The following is a 15,831-nucleotide window of genomic DNA, read 5'->3' as shown; positions in this document are numbered from 1 at the left end:
TTTAAGTTTTCATGTCTTAGGGACATGATTTTGGTAAGTGAAAAGCATTTAGAAGTTGTTTTACTTCTCACGGACTGTCCAGACTTTCAGAAGGTGAGTTTCACAGTCGATCCTAACGATGATCTCTCTCTCACTGGTGTCAGTTGCAGTGACACCTTCTGTGCTCTAATTTTATTAATTTTTATCTTTTGTCTCTTTGTTTTAGTCATATTAGATAAAGGTTTGTCAATCTTATTAACCTTTTAGAAGAACAAGTTCTTTGTTTGCTTGGCTTTACCAATTGTTCTTTTAATCTCAATTGCCTTGATTCATTCCTTAATCTTTATTATTCCTTGCCATTTAATGTGTTTAGAATTGGCTGCTGGTTGATTTTGAAAAGTCATGAGGTGCATCAATGGGTTATTTGGTTGATATGTCTCAAATTTTCATATGAAAGTTTAAGCTATAAATTTTTCTCTTAGGATTGCCTAGGCAGCATCCTAGAGATTCTGAAAGGTTCTGCTATCACTTTTACTTGTCTCAGTGAATTTTTTTTAATTACCTCCTCAATTTCTTGTATGACACACTGTTCAGTCAAAAATGTCTTGTTTAGTGTCCAAGTATTTTTCTGGTCTCTACAGTTTCTCTTATGGTTGATTTTGGGTTTTATTGGGTTATACTTTGATAGGAAACAAAAAACTGACTCATTTTTTTATTTGTTAGATATTACTTATATCATATTATTGACCAGTTTTGGAGAATATTGCATTTAATTACTGAAAATTTTATATATTTCTATATACTGCATGGACTATTCTGTATATATATGCATATATGTGCATATACATATATTTGTATATATATATATGTGTGTGTGTGTGTGTGTGTGTGTGTGAGTGTTAAGTTCATCCATAGAAACATCAACTATGAAGTCTCTATTTATATTTTGGAAGACATATCTAAATTTGAGAATGGAGTATTAAAATTGCCAACTATTATTGCAACAGAAGATATTTTATGTACTTTTAATATTTATTTTATGAAATTAGAGGTACAAATATTTGATGCATAAGCATTTATAATTGTTATATTTTCTTGATTAACTGTTCCTCTTATTAATATGTAGTGTCCCTTTTTTCTCTCTTCTAAGTAGCTTTGATTTGAATTTTAATTTGCTTTATGGCTACATCTCCGTGTTTACATTTGTTTGTCAGTTTGTCTTCCATCCTTCAACATTCAGGTTTTTTTTAGTGTCTTTCCTAGATGAGTTTGTTTCTTGGCCACAACATACAATTTTGTTCTTGTTTGTTAAATCTGTCAATTAGTCTGCAACTTCCTAGAGGAGAATTCAAGCTAGTTACTCATAAGTTTCTTATAGGAAGGGTTGATATTTCCTAAAAATTTGTTAGGTGATGGTCTAGCTTTCTGTATTATTAATTGACCAGAACCTAAAGGAATAAAGATACCAAATGGAGAGGTGTTGAGATAGGAGTACCACAAATGCAAATACAAGGAAGACAGAGAGCTGGGGTCAGGAGGTCTACGTGAGTTGATGACTCATGACAGCATGTTTATTGAGAAAGCACAGCATCTTATATACTTTCTTCAGGAGAACTAGGACAGAATCATCAGAAAGCTATCACATGATGGGAAAATATGGCAGGAACTAATCAAACAATATTATGCAAAGAGTTCACAGGATGTCTCAACTATGTCACACACCAATTACAAGGAAGCCTTGGAACTCACATGCCCCAACCCAGGACAAGATGCCGCCAGGTCTGGTACTGGACACGGACACAGAACTAGCATTGCATTTGCCTTCCATCTAGGCCTCTGAGAAAGGCTGGGACTGGCCTGACTCCCAGCAGTTGAAACTGATTTTCTTCCTCCAATATTAATGTCGAGGGCTTGCGGAGTTGTAGTGTTGCATATGGTTGTTTCTATTCCAAGTACAGTCTATTTATCTGTGGTAGTGACTAAGGGTATGCATGCACATACTCACATGGAGAAAGCTACCTTTCGTTTTCCTCCTTGCAAATCATTTCACTAAGAATGCTTCTGCAGTGCCTGCTTGGTTGTCATTGATTACCTTAATTTGTAATTGTCTTGGACTACTCTCATTTCCCCATCGATTTTGAAAAATAAATTTACTGGATATAACATTTTGTCTAACACTTATGTATATTCAAAGATTGACATATTTCATTTGATGCTCTTCTGGCTTTTATGGTTGCTGGAAAAAAAAGTCTGTGGAAATTCTGACATTGCTGTCTTGTGTGTGAGTGGTTGCCTTTTCCTTGCTCCTTTTAGGATTCTATCTTTATTGGATTTTGGCATACTGTCTATAATATATTACAGAATATTTCTATTTTTATTATGTGGGTTTGGAGTTCTCTATGTCTCTTGAAATAGTATGTCTGCATTCTGTACATTTGGGATGTTTTCTGCTTAACTTTACTCAGTGGCCTATCTATTTCATTACATTTATTCTTTTTCTACACCACAAATTCTCAGGGTTGGCCTCCTGGACATATTCCAGAGCCTATTAGAATATGCTGTGTTTGTTCCTCTTCTTAGAAGAATGTCTATATGGTATTCAGCTATTAGGATTGATGAAACATGGTGTTATTGAATGAATTGCTAAAGTTGTCATGGTTGTATGCAAAGGACCAAGAGTAGATCTGGATACTAAAAACCAAGGTGACCAGCTGACACCAAAACCTTGGTCTTTATTATTATTATGTTTTATTGCTTTATAAATAATACCATTCAAAATTTCCACTTCTTCCCCTCCCGCTTTCCCATTCACCCTCCCCTCTCCCTCTTCAGTCCTAAGAGTGCAGGGTACTATGCCCTGTGGAAAGTCCAAGGCCCTCCCTCCTCCATCCAAGCTTAGGAAGGTATGCATCCAAATAGACTAGGATCCCCAAAAGTCAGTACATGCAGTAGAGACGAATCCCAGTGCCATTATCAATGGCTTCTCAGATGGCCTCAGTTGTCAGCCACATTCGAGGGTCCAGTTTGATCACATGTTCATTCAGTCCCAGTCCAGCTGGCTTTGGTAAGCTCCCATTAGATCAGGCATACTGTCTCAGTGAGTGGACCTGCCCCTCGCTGTCCTGACTTCCTTGCTCATCTTTTCCCTCCTTCTGCTCTTCAACTGGACCTTGGGAGCTCAGTTCAGTGTTCCCATGTGGGTCTCTGTCTCTATCACCATCTGTTGCCGGACAAAAGTTCTATGGTGATATTCAAGATAGTCATGAGTCTGACTACAGGACAAGGCCAGTTCAGGCACCCTTTCCTCCACTGCCCAGGGTCCTAACTGGGGACATCCCCATGGATGCCTGGGAACATCTAGAGCCAAGTCTCTTACCAACACCAAAATGGTTCCCTTAATTAAGATGCCTTCTTCCCTGCTCCCATATCCATCCTTCCTCCAGCTCACCCATCCCACTCCCCCAAGGTCTCCCAAACCCTCCCTTTCCCCCTTATCTCTCCCCCTTCCTCTTCCCCCAACCCCACCTCTACGCCATGCTCCCAACTTTTGCCCTGCAGTCTTGTTTCCTTCCAATTTTCAAGAGGATCTATATATGTTTTTCTTTGGGTTCACCTTGTTATTTGACTTCTCTAGGCTTGCGAACTATAGGCTTAATGTCCTTTGTTTATGACTAGAGTTCACTAATGAGTGAGTATATACCATATTCATCTTTTTGGGTCTGGGTTATCTCATTCAGGATAGTGTTTTCTATTTCCACCCATTTGCATGCAAAATTCGAGATGTCATTGTTTTTTACCACTGAGTAATACTCTAATGTGTATGTATTCCATACTTTCTTAAATGGGACCTCCTGAAACTGAGAAACTTCTGTAAAGCAAAGGACATTGTCATTAAAACAAAAAGGCATCCTACTGAATGGGAGAAGATCTTCATCAACCCTGCATCAGACATAGGTCTGATCTCCAAAATATATAAAGAACTCAAGAAACTGGACATGAAAATTCTAACCCAATTAAAAAATGAGGTACTAAACTGAAAAGAGAATTCTCATCAGACGAAGTTCAAATGGCCAAAAGACACTTAAGGTCTTGTTCAACCTCCTTAGCAATCAGGGAAATGCACACCAAACAACTTTGAGATAACATCTTACACCTGTCAGAATGGCTAAAATCAAAAACACCAATGATAGCCTATGCTGGAGAGGAAGTGGAGTAACAGGTACATTCATCCATTGCTGGTGGGAATGTAAACTTGTAAAACCATTTTGGAAATCAGTGCGGCAGTTTCTCAGGAAATTGGGAATCAATTTACCTCAGAATCCAGCAATACCACTCTTAGGAATATACCCAAAAGATGCCCAAATGCTTTTTTAAAGCATTTGTTCAATTATGTTCATAGCAGCATTATTTGTAATAGCCAGAACCTGGAAACAACCTAGATGCCCCTCAATGGAAGAAAGTGTGGAATATATACACATTAGTGTTTGCTTTTTTTTCCCGAGTATATGATCAGTTTTCAAGAAGGATCCATGAGGTGCTGAGAAGAAGATATATTCTTTCCTGCTTGGGTGCAATGTTCTATAGATGTCTGTTAAGTCCATTTGATTCATTACATTTATTAGTTCTCTTATTTCTCTGTTGAGGTTCCGTCTGGTTGACCTGTCCATTGGTGAGAGGGGAGTGTTGAAATCTCCTACTATTAGTGTGTGGGATTTGATGTGTGATTTGAGTTCTAGTAATGTTTCTTTTACATATGTGGGTGCTTTTATATTAGGGGCATAGATATTCAGGATTGAGACTTCATCTTGATGAATTGTTCCTGTTATGAGTATAAAGTGTCCTTCTCTATCTCTTCTGATTGATTTTAGCTTGACATCAATTTTGTTAGATATTAGGATAGCAAAACCTGCTTGTTTCTTAGGTCCATTTAATTGGAAAACCTTTTCCCAACCCTTTACTCTGAGGTATTGTCTGTCTGTGAGGTTGAGGTGTGTTTCTTGTAAACTCAGAATGTTGGATCCTGTTTTCATATCCATTCTCTTAACCTGTGCATTTTTATAGGTGAATTGATATTAAGTGTTATTAATGACCAGTTGTTGTTAACTCTGGTCATTTTTTTTGGTGGTAGTGTTTGTGTGTTTCCATTCTTTGAGTTGTGCTGATGGAGGTTTGTCAGATCCTGTGCTATTGTGGCTATTGTTGGATTCCTTGGGTTAATGTTTTCCTTCTAGTACTTTCTGCAAGGCTTGGTTTGTGGATACGTACTGTTCAATTCTGTTTTTATCATTGAATATCTTGTTTTCTCCATCGATAGTGAAAGAAAGCTTTGCTGGGTATAGTAGTCTGTGCTTGCATCCGTGGTCTCTTAGTATCTGCAGCATATCTATCCAAGACCTTCTGGCTTTCATGGTTTCCATTGAGAAGTCAGGTGTAATTCTGATAGGTTTACCTTTATATGTTACTTGACCTTTTTCCTTTTCAGCTCTTAATATTCTTTCTTTCTCTGTATGTTTTGTGTTTTGATTATTATATGACGAGGGGATGGGTTTTTTTTTTTTTTGACCTAGTCGATTTGATGATCTATAAGCTTCTTGTACTTTCATAGGAATATCTTTCTTTAGGTTTGGAAAGTTTTCTTCTACAGTTTTGTTGAATACATTTTCTGAGACTTTGAGCTGGAATTCTTCTTCTGCTTCTACCTCTATTATTCCTAGGTTTGATCTTTTCATGGTGTCCCAGATTTCCTGGATGTTTTGTGTTAAGAATTTGTTGGATTTGCTGTTTTCTTTGATCAATGTGTCTATTCCCTCTATATTTTCTTCAGTGCCTGAGATTCTTTCTTCTATTTCCTGCATTCTGTTGGTTATACTTGTCTCTGTAGTTCCTGTTCTTTTAACCAGATTTTCCATACCCAGTCATCCCTAGATTTGTGTTTTCTTTATTACCTCCATTTCAGTCTTTAAGTTTTGAAGTGTTTCCTTTTCCTGTTTTATTGCTTTTCCTTGGTTTTCTTGGGTATCTTTGAAGGATTTATTAATTTCTTCTAACTTTTTGTTTGTCTTCTCTTCCATTTCTTTAAGGGAAGTTTTCACTTCCTGTTTAAGGGTCTCTTCATTTTCATAAGGTTATGTTTAAAGTTGATTTCTTCTACTTTTTGTTTTAGGATGTTCCAGTCTTCCTGTTGCATGTCTGCTGGATTCTGGTGTTATCATGTTGCTTTTCAGGTTGTTGGAGGAATTCTTGCATTGGTGCCTGCCCATCTCTTCAAATGAGGCCAGGAGAGTCTTGGTATCTTGGTCTAATCTTTGCTGTGGCTGACTGTGTACTTGGGAGCTTTTCTTGGTCTGCCTTTTCTTAGGTCCCCTCAGCACTGGAGATGGCTTTCAGATCCCCTCCAGTCTCTGAAGCAGGCTGAGTTGGGGGGATCCAAGACCCCAGCAGATGAAAAGGACTGCTTGGGGGCAAGATGGGATGGGGTAAAGAAACTGGGAACACCCGCTGGATGGCCAGAAAAGTTTAGGGAATTGGAGGGGGCCTGGACTCTGTTCCCCAGGACCATCTGGCTTGGCAGTCACTCAATCACCATTCCAGATCTCCTCGGCCCAAAACCTTGGTCTTTAAGATTCTATAATGACCTGGATATTAATCCACACACCTAAGAACACCTGATTTTTGACAAAGAAGCTAAAATTATACAATGGAAAAAAGAATATCTTCAACAAATGGTGCTGGCATAACTGGATGCCAACATGAAGAAGAATTAAATTAGATCCATATCTATCCCCACGCACAAAATTCAAGTCCAAGTGGATTAAAGACCTCAATATAAATCTGACCACAGTGAACCTGATAGCAGAGAAAGTGGGTAGTAGTCTTCAATGCATGGATACAGGAGACCACTTCCTAAATATAACCCCAGTAGCACAGACACTGAAAGCAACAATAAATAAATGGAACCTCCTGAAACTGAGAAGCTTCTGTAAAGCAAAGGACACAGTCAATAAAACAAAAAAGCAAGCAAATGAATGAGAAAAGATCTTCACCAACCCCACATCAGAAAAAGAATTGATCTCCAAAATATATAAAGAACTCAAGCAACTATACATCAAAATTCTAAATAACCCAATTAAAAATGGGTTACAGAACTAAACAGAGAATTTGCAACAGAAAGACTCTCAAATGGCTAAAAGGTACTTAAGGAAATGTTCAATATCCTTAGCCATCAGGGAAATGCAAAGCAAAACAACTCTGAGATATCATGTTACACCTGTCAGAATGACTAAAATCAAAAACACCAACGATAGCTTATGCTGGAGAGGATGTGGAGTTCACTCATCCATTGCTGGTGGGAATGCAAACTTGTAAAACCACTTTGGAAATCAGTATAGCAGTTTCTCAGAAAATTTGGAATCAACCTACCACAGGATCCAGCAATATCACTCTTGGGCATATACCCAAAAGATGCCCAATCATACTACAAAGGCATTTGTTCAACTATGTTCATAGCAGCATTATTTGTAATAGCCAGAATCTGGAAACAACCTAGATGTCCCTCAACTGAAGAATGGATAAAGAAAATGTGGCACAATTACACATTAGAGTACTATTCAGCTATAAAAAAACCAACAATGACATCTTGAATTTTGCATGCAAATTGATGGAATTAGAAAACACTATTCTGAGTGAGGTAACCCAGACTCAAGTAGATGAATATGGTATGTACTCACTCATAAATGGATACTACCTATAAACAAAGGGTATTGAGCCTATAGTTCATGATTCTAAAGAAGCTAAGTAATAAGGTGAACACTAAGAAATACATATATAGATCCATCTGGAAAGTTAAAACAGAAAAAAAATCACTTGATAAAATTAGGAGCATGGGTGTCAGGGGGAGAAGAGATGGTGAAAGGGGAAGAGGATAAGAGAAGGGGAGGGGTGAGGAGAACCTGAGGGAATGGGATGGTCGAGATGGAGGAAGAACAGAGATGAGAGCAAGGAAAGAGATATCTTGATTGAGGGAACCATTATAGGGGTAGCAAGAAACCTGGCTCTAGGGAAAATCCCAGGAATCTACAAGGATGACTCCAGTTAAGACCCTAAGCAATAGAGGAGATGGGGTCTGATCTTGACTTGCCCTATAGTCAGACTAATGAATATCTTAAATATTACCCTATATAGTATCTTCATTCGGCAGCTGATGGAAACAGAGGCAGAGACCCACATCAGAGCACTGGACTGAGCTTCCAAAGTCCCATTGAAGAGTGGGAGGAGTGTGAATATGAGCAAAGAGGTCAAGATCATTATGAGTTCATCCACTGAAACAGTTTGCCTGAGCTAATGGGAGCTCACCAACTCCAGTCAGACTGGGAAGGAACAAGCATAGGACCAAACTAGTCCCTCTGAATGTGGTTGACAGTTGCATGGCTGAGGCATACTGAGGTGCCACTGGCAGTGGCACCAGGATTTATTCCTTCTCCAAGAACTGGCATTTTAGGAACCTATTCTCTTTGGATGGATACCTTGCTCATCCTAGATATAGTAGGGAGGGCCTTGGACCTTCCCTAAAGTAATGTGCCTTACCCTCTATGAGGGTAAGGTATGTGGAGGAAATGGGAGGAATGAAGAGAGTGGGAACTTTGATTGTTATGTATAATGAAAAAAGAGCTGAAATTTCCAAAGCAAAGTAATTACCAGCAACCTTAATTTATAATATACTGCATATTGATTCTCATAACAATGCAGGATGCTTAGTCCTAATACAATAAATTCAATTTTGCTAACTTTTTTTTAAAAAAAATCTGTTTTATGTTTCAAGGGCAAGAGCATTAGGAGTCATTGGAATTGCTAATAATGTGGGGGGTAGCCCTGACTCCCCTCTTTATGATCCTTGCGATGTACTCTGCCTCCCTACCCTGGATCATCTATGGAGTCTTCTCCTTCCTTGGTGGCCTTGTCCCTCTTCTCCTTCCTGAGACCAAGAATCAGCCTCTGCCTGACTCCATCCAAGATGTAGAAAATGAGTGAGTAATACCTCCACCTCCCATTGAGGGGGACTTGTGTGTCAATGGTCTATGATGTGAAAAGTGAAATAGCATTCAGTCCATCTCTCTCCCAAGCAGTCAGACGTCTAGACTTTTTCCCATTTGGTCATTCAGTTTCTCATAGGAGTCTTCCCTGTATCCATTAAAAATGTAGATACAAATCTTCTTGAATTTCTTTAGAAAAAAGATCAGCTCTACTAGAATGCACCCAGAGACTTCTTGATAAAAGTCAAAAAATTGATCTTCTTCCCACTCTGCCTTCACATAAAACACATGAAGTATATGTGTTAATGTGTAACATATATATGTATGGAGAGGCCAGCAAAGGGCTGTAGATATTCAGTTCATACTTTTCCCATTCTGAGGATTCTATCAATGAACCTGGAGATGGGATGGAATTTAAAGAGAACCAGTGAGAATTCTGTCTCTTCTTCCCACAATACTGTGATTAGAAGCATTTGTGCCCATGCACAGTTTTTCACACTATTACCTATTATTTGAACCCAGGGCCTTCTTCTGCAGGAAACAATACATTGGGCCTAGCCATTAACCCATGAAACAGCTATTTTTGCCTATATTTCACAAGTATGCACAAATACAAATGGCATTTCATCCTTCAGAATCAGAATAATCTATCAGACCAATGAGTGCTGGTAAGCTGTCTGAAACTGATAGTTTGTGGAGGCTTGGGGGCCCACCATGATCAATGAATAACTTAGAAGAAATAGAACTGGACACAGGTCACAGTGCATCTGAGGGAAGGGCTATTTATTGTCTTTGCTGTGAATTTCACACCATATTGGTTTCATTAAGTATGAAATATTCACAATAGAAAGAATGACAAGATCAATAACGAGATTAAACATAAAAGAATGGGCAGAATTTTAAAACTTTTATGTGTTTCCTGTGCTTTTTTCCTTCAAACCTCCTTGGAGAATATTATGACCATTAAGGTAGTAAGTAACAAAGCTAACTCATAGAACTTACTAGGAAATAATTGTTTTTTATTTCCTGAATTTATTCAAGTCCTTTATAGGACTCTTAGATTTCTACAAAAGCTAAGGGGTAAAGGATAAGATTTCTCTTATGAATTCAGGAGATGCCTTTATTCTCTGTGTCATTTCAGGTCTATCTACATGCTGATGGTATTTGTTGTGTGTGTTCTAGGTGGAAAGGTTCAAGACAAGCAAAGGAGGAAGGTGCCATCATCAAAGTGACATCATTTTAAGGAACTCTGGGAATTGGCCTCTGCTCAAAGAACAGGATAAAGAAAAATGTCACTCAGAATGCAGTGTCCTAGGATCATTCTTAGACATTAGCAAGCTTTTCATTAAACACTGATACAAATATGGATTGTATTTTATACTATATTACTAAATTATCATTTTAAAAACACCTATTATTATTCACAGTAAGCAATGTGAAGGTGCCACACAAATGCCTGCCCTGGTTCCATGTGTTGGGGCAGTAGTTGCCACTACAATGAACAAACATATAATGGGAACTTGGGAAAGATAGAGTACTTGGTGCAAAGATGGGAGAGAAAGAGAAGTGCAGCAGTTCATATGCTATGGATGGAAGTGGAATTGGTGATTTAATGGCTGTGAAGAAGAGGCAGATATGAGGAGCCTTTTGCTGCAACCTGAAGCCAAGTTAAAGCTTTGGTGCCTTGCTGTCACTGGGGTCATACTAATTTAAATAGCCTGTGATGCCATCTAAGACAATGGGGATGTCTAGGTTCTCATGGCCACCAAAGATCATGCCCTGGTCCATGGCTCTGTCAGAGCCGAGATCTGAGTTGATGTCCATGGCCCATGTGCTCACCAAGGGCCACAAATATTATCTATGGTCTGTGCTGTTGTTTTAGGCAGTTCAGTTATCTGGGAGCCATGATACCAATGAGAACCAAATTGACTTGAGTATCCTGTACTACCACCTGTGATCATGGTGATATTCTGATCCAGGTTGATGCTGAAGGCTATATCTGGGTCCATGAACCTATTGTAGCCATGGTCTGTGTTAAGGAACATGGTCTGAGGTACCACAAAAGGCCTTACAGTTGTCCATTGTCTGTCCTATCACCTGAAACCATGGTTACATCCAGGTCCATGTTGTTACTCAGCTCCATATTTAGGTCTGTGGTCCTACTGTTTCTGGTGACTATATTGATTACTGAGTCCTGGGTTGCATTGAGGGCCACTCAGATGTCTATGGTCCAGGCTGCCTTGAGGATGTCTGGGCCTAAGGTACCACCGAGGGTCGTGGGTTCATAGTCTTACCTCAGCCGGAGTCTGTGTTTATGTTTATGATATGTCTTACACCAACGGCCAACTTTACATTCACCATCCGTGCTGCCACCTGAAGCCATGCTGATATCCCAGCACCATACTTAGGGGACTCCACTTCCATTTGCTGCAAGAATACTAGTCCCACACCTCACCAGCTTCACTACTCAAGTCCAAATGGATTAAGGACCTCAATATAAAACTGGTTACATTGAACCTGGTAGAAGAGAAAGTGGTAAGTAGTCTTCATTGCATGGACACAGGAGACTGCTTCCTAAATATAACCCCAGTAACACAGACACTGTGAACAACAGTAAATAAATGGGACTTCCTGAAACTGAGAAGCTTCTGTAAAGCAAAGGACACAGTCAAAAAGACAAAAAGCAGCCTACTGAATAGTGAAAGCTCTTCACCATCCCCATTTCAGACAAAGGACTTGAATAACCAAATATAGTTGAAGCAGAAGAAAATGACTTAAAAATAACTTTAGGAGAATGTTTGAGGCCCTTAAAGAGGAGATGAATAATCTCCTTAAAGAAATGGAGGAAAAGACAAACAAATTGGAATAAAAAATTACTTAAAGAAAATGAAGAAAAAGCAATCAAACATATAAAATAAACTATTCAAAACCTGAAAACTGAAATAGAGACAATAAAAAACTGAGGGAAATATAGAAATAGAAATTATGAGAAAACAATCAGAAACCACAAATGGAAGCATAAACAGCATAATACAAAAGATGGAAGACAGAATCTCAAGAATTGATGATATAATAGATGAAACAGACTCTGGTGTGGGAGGTCCTTCTGTCTGTGTGTTGCTTTTCTTAGTTAATGAATAAAGAAGCTGCTTTGGCCTGTTGATAGGACAGAACGTAGGTAGGCAAGGAGAACTGGACTGAATACTAGGAGAAAGAAGGGTGGAGTCAAAGGGACACCATGGATCTGCTGTCAGAGATAGGCACGCTGGAACTTTGCTGGTAGGCTACAACCTCATGGTGATACACAGATTAATGGAGGTAGGTTAAACTAAGAATTTAGAACTAATAGGCCAAGCAGTAATTTAATGAAAACAGTTTCTGTGTGATTATTTTGGTTCTGGGTAGCTGGGACAAACAAGCAGACCCTCCTCCAACAAGACTCATTGGTCAAAGAAAACATTAAATCTAGTAAAAACTTAACACAAAACATCCAAGAAATATGGGACACTGGGGATAGAAGAAGGAGAAGAAGTCCAACTCAAAAGCACAGAAAACATATTTAACAATATTATAGAAGAAAACTTTCCCAACCAAAAGAACGATATGCCTATGGAAACACAAGAAGCTTACAGAACACCAAATAGACTGGATAAAAAAAATACCCTAGCCACATAATAATCAAAAATAAGGACTATTAAGAACTGTAAAGGAAAAAGTTCAAGTAACATATAGAGGCAGAACTATCATAGTTATACCTGATTTCTCAATGGAAACAATGAAAGCCAGAAAGACCAGGCCAAGTGTTATACCAACACTAAGAGACCAGAGATGCCAGCCCAGAATACTATACTCAGCAAAACTTTCAATCACTATGAATGGACAAAACAAGATATTCGGTGACAGAACCAGATTCAACCAATAAGTAGCCACAAACCCATCCCTACACAAAATACTAGAAGGAAAACTCCAACTCAAGGAAGTAGGCAACATCAACAAAACCAAAGAAAATCGAATATCTCACAGCAACAAATCCCAAAAAAGAGAAAAATACACGCAATAACATCGTTGATGATGTTATTGATGATGTTGTAGAAGGCTGCAACCACACTCTCCACCATAGATGGCGCTGCACCGCCAGGTGAGCTAGAAAGCTCACACGTGTTGGTATTTTTCCACTACTCCCAAGGTATCACCTGGGACTGGGAGCAGTTGACCAATCCAAGAATGACACGTCCAAAGCAGGGTCTGTTTCCTATATAAGGGATGGGTTCCATCATATCTGGGTCTCCGCCATGTGGCTTATGCTCTAGCTCCCAAGAGACATAAAGCTTTTCTGCAGAAGGATCCTATGTGTACCGCGTGGTTCTTGCTGGCGAGACAGTAGCGCGCGGGGCAATCAACAATGAAAACTAAAATAACAATCTGGCAATCACTGGTTATTAATATCCCTTAATATAAATGGACTCAACTCACCTATAAAAAGACACAGGTTAGCAGATTGTATATGAAAACAGAATCCATCATTCTGCTGCATGCAATAAACATACCTCAACCTCAAAGAAAAATATCACCTCAGAGTAAAGGGTTGGGAAAATTTTTCCAATTCAATGGACCTAAGAAACAAGCTATCCTAATATCTAACAAAATAGGCTTCAAACTAAAATCAATCAAAAGAGACAAAAAAGAGACATTTCATATTAGACACAGGAAAAATTCATCAAGAGGAATTCTCAATACTGAACATCTATGCCTTGAATGTAAGGCACCCTCATATGTAAAAGAAACACTTCTATAGCTTCAATCACACATTAAACCCCACACACGAATAGTGGAAGACTTCAACATGGCACTCTTACCACTGGACAGGTTGGTCAGAGAGAAAATTAACAAGGAAATAAGGAAATTAACAGATGTTATGACTCAAATGGACTTAACAGACATCTATAGAACATTCCATGCAAACATAAAAGAACATACATTTTTCTCAGCACCTCATGGAACAGTCTCAAAAACTGACCACATACTAGGTAAAAAAGCAAACCTCCACAGATACCAAAAACAAAAAACAAAACAAAACAAAAATAAAAACAAAACTGGATTAACCCCATGTATCTTATTGGATCACCATGTCTTAAATTAGAATTCAACAGCAACACCAATTCCAGAAAGGCCACAAACACATGGAGATTAAACAGTCCTTACCTGAATCATCAGTGGATCAAGGAAGAAACAAAGAAAGAAATTAAAGTCTTCCGAAAATTCAATGAAAATGAGCACACAACATATCCAAATTTATGGGAAACAATGAAAGCAGTGTTAAGAGAAAAGTTCATAGCATTAAATTCCTACATAAAGAAACTGAAAAATCCCACACCAGTGAGTTAACAGATCATTTGAAAACTAGAACAAAAAGAAACAAACTCACCCAGGAGAAATAGATGACAGGAAATAATCAATCTGAGAGCTGAAATCAACAAAATAGAAACAAAGAAAACAATACAAAGAATCAAAGAATCAATGAGACAAAAGAGTTTGTTCTTTGAGAAAATCAACAAAATAGACAAACCTCTATATAAACTATTCTAAAGGCAGGGAGAAAATATTCAAATTCACAAAATCAGAAATGAAAAAGGGGACATAACAACAGACACAGAGGAAATTCAGAGAATTATTAAGTCATATTTTGAAAACCTGTACTCCACAAAATTGGAAAACTTAAAGGAAATGAACAACTTTCTGGATAAATATCACTTACCAAAATTAAAACAAGAGTCTCCCAACCAAAAAAAAAAAAAAAAAAAAAAGCTCAGTACCAGATGGTTTCAGCTCAGAATTCTACAAGATTTTCAAAGAAGAACTAATCCCAATACTCCTCAAATTGTTCCACACAATGGAAACAGAAGGAACATTGCCAAACTATTTTTATGAAGCTACAATTACTCTGAAACCCAAACTACATAAAGACATTATTAAGAAACAGAATTACAGACCCATCTCACTTATGAACATTGATGCAAAAATAGTCAATAAAATATCAGCAAATCGAATCCAGGAAGACTTCAGAAAAATCATCCACCATGATCAAGTCGTCTTCATCCCAGAGATGTGGGGATGGTTCAATATACAAAAATCTGCCAATGTAACCTACCATACAAACAAACTGAAAAATAAAAACCACATGATCATCTCATTAGATGTTTGAAAAGCCTTTGACAAAATACAACATCCCTTCATGATAAAGGTCTTGGAGAGAGCAGGGATACAAGGAACATACCTAAACATAATAAAGGCAATATACAACAGGCCAACAGCTAACATCAAACTAAATGGAGAGAAACTCACAGCGATTCCACTGAAATCAGGAACAAGACAAGATTCTCCATGTTCTCCATATCTATGCAATATAGTTCTTGAGGTCCTAGCTAGAGCAATAAGACACCAAAAGGAGATCAAGGGGATATAAATCAGAAAAGAAGAAGTCAAACTCTCACTATTTGCTGATGATATGATAGTTTACATAAGCAGCCCCATAAATTCTACTCTCTTTGAGGATCTTCTACAACTCATAAATACTTTTGGTAATGTAGAAGGATACAAGATTAACTAAAAAAAATCAGTAGCCCTCCATTACACAAATAACAAATGGACTGAGTGAAATCAGAGAAACATCACCCTTCATAATAGCTACAAATAGCATAAAATATCTCGGAGTAACACTAACCAAACAAGTGGAAAACCTGTATGACAAGCAACTTGAGAAGAAATTTTTTTATTTCCCTCTTATTTTCATGTAACAGTTCATCCTCAAAAACAATGAGAGCAA

At 38.1% G+C, this 15,831-nt stretch overlaps 1 protein-coding gene across 1 annotated transcript in view; it reads left to right on the top strand.

Annotated features, from left to right (window-relative positions):
• Positions 1–10,370, top strand: part of LOC125415707 (solute carrier family 22 member 19-like) — a 31,638-nt gene extending 21,268 nt beyond the window's left edge. The window contains 3 exon segments of the mRNA XM_048458176.3: positions 8,798–8,837; positions 8,839–9,002; positions 10,191–10,370. Of these exon segments, the coding sequence (XP_048314133.2) occupies positions 8,798–8,837; positions 8,839–9,002; positions 10,191–10,251 (265 nt within the window). The 3' untranslated portion in view covers positions 10,252–10,370.
• The last annotated feature ends 5,461 nt before the right edge of the window (positions 10,371–15,831 follow it).

The sequence above is a fragment of the Myodes glareolus genome, chromosome 7, assembly GCF_982192425.1.
Source record: "Myodes glareolus chromosome 7, mMyoGla1.1, whole genome shotgun sequence".
Taxonomy (NCBI): Eukaryota; Metazoa; Chordata; class Mammalia; order Rodentia; family Cricetidae; genus Myodes; species Myodes glareolus.
Note: the sequence above shows the minus strand (reverse complement) of the source record. Positions and strands in the feature narration are given on the sequence as shown.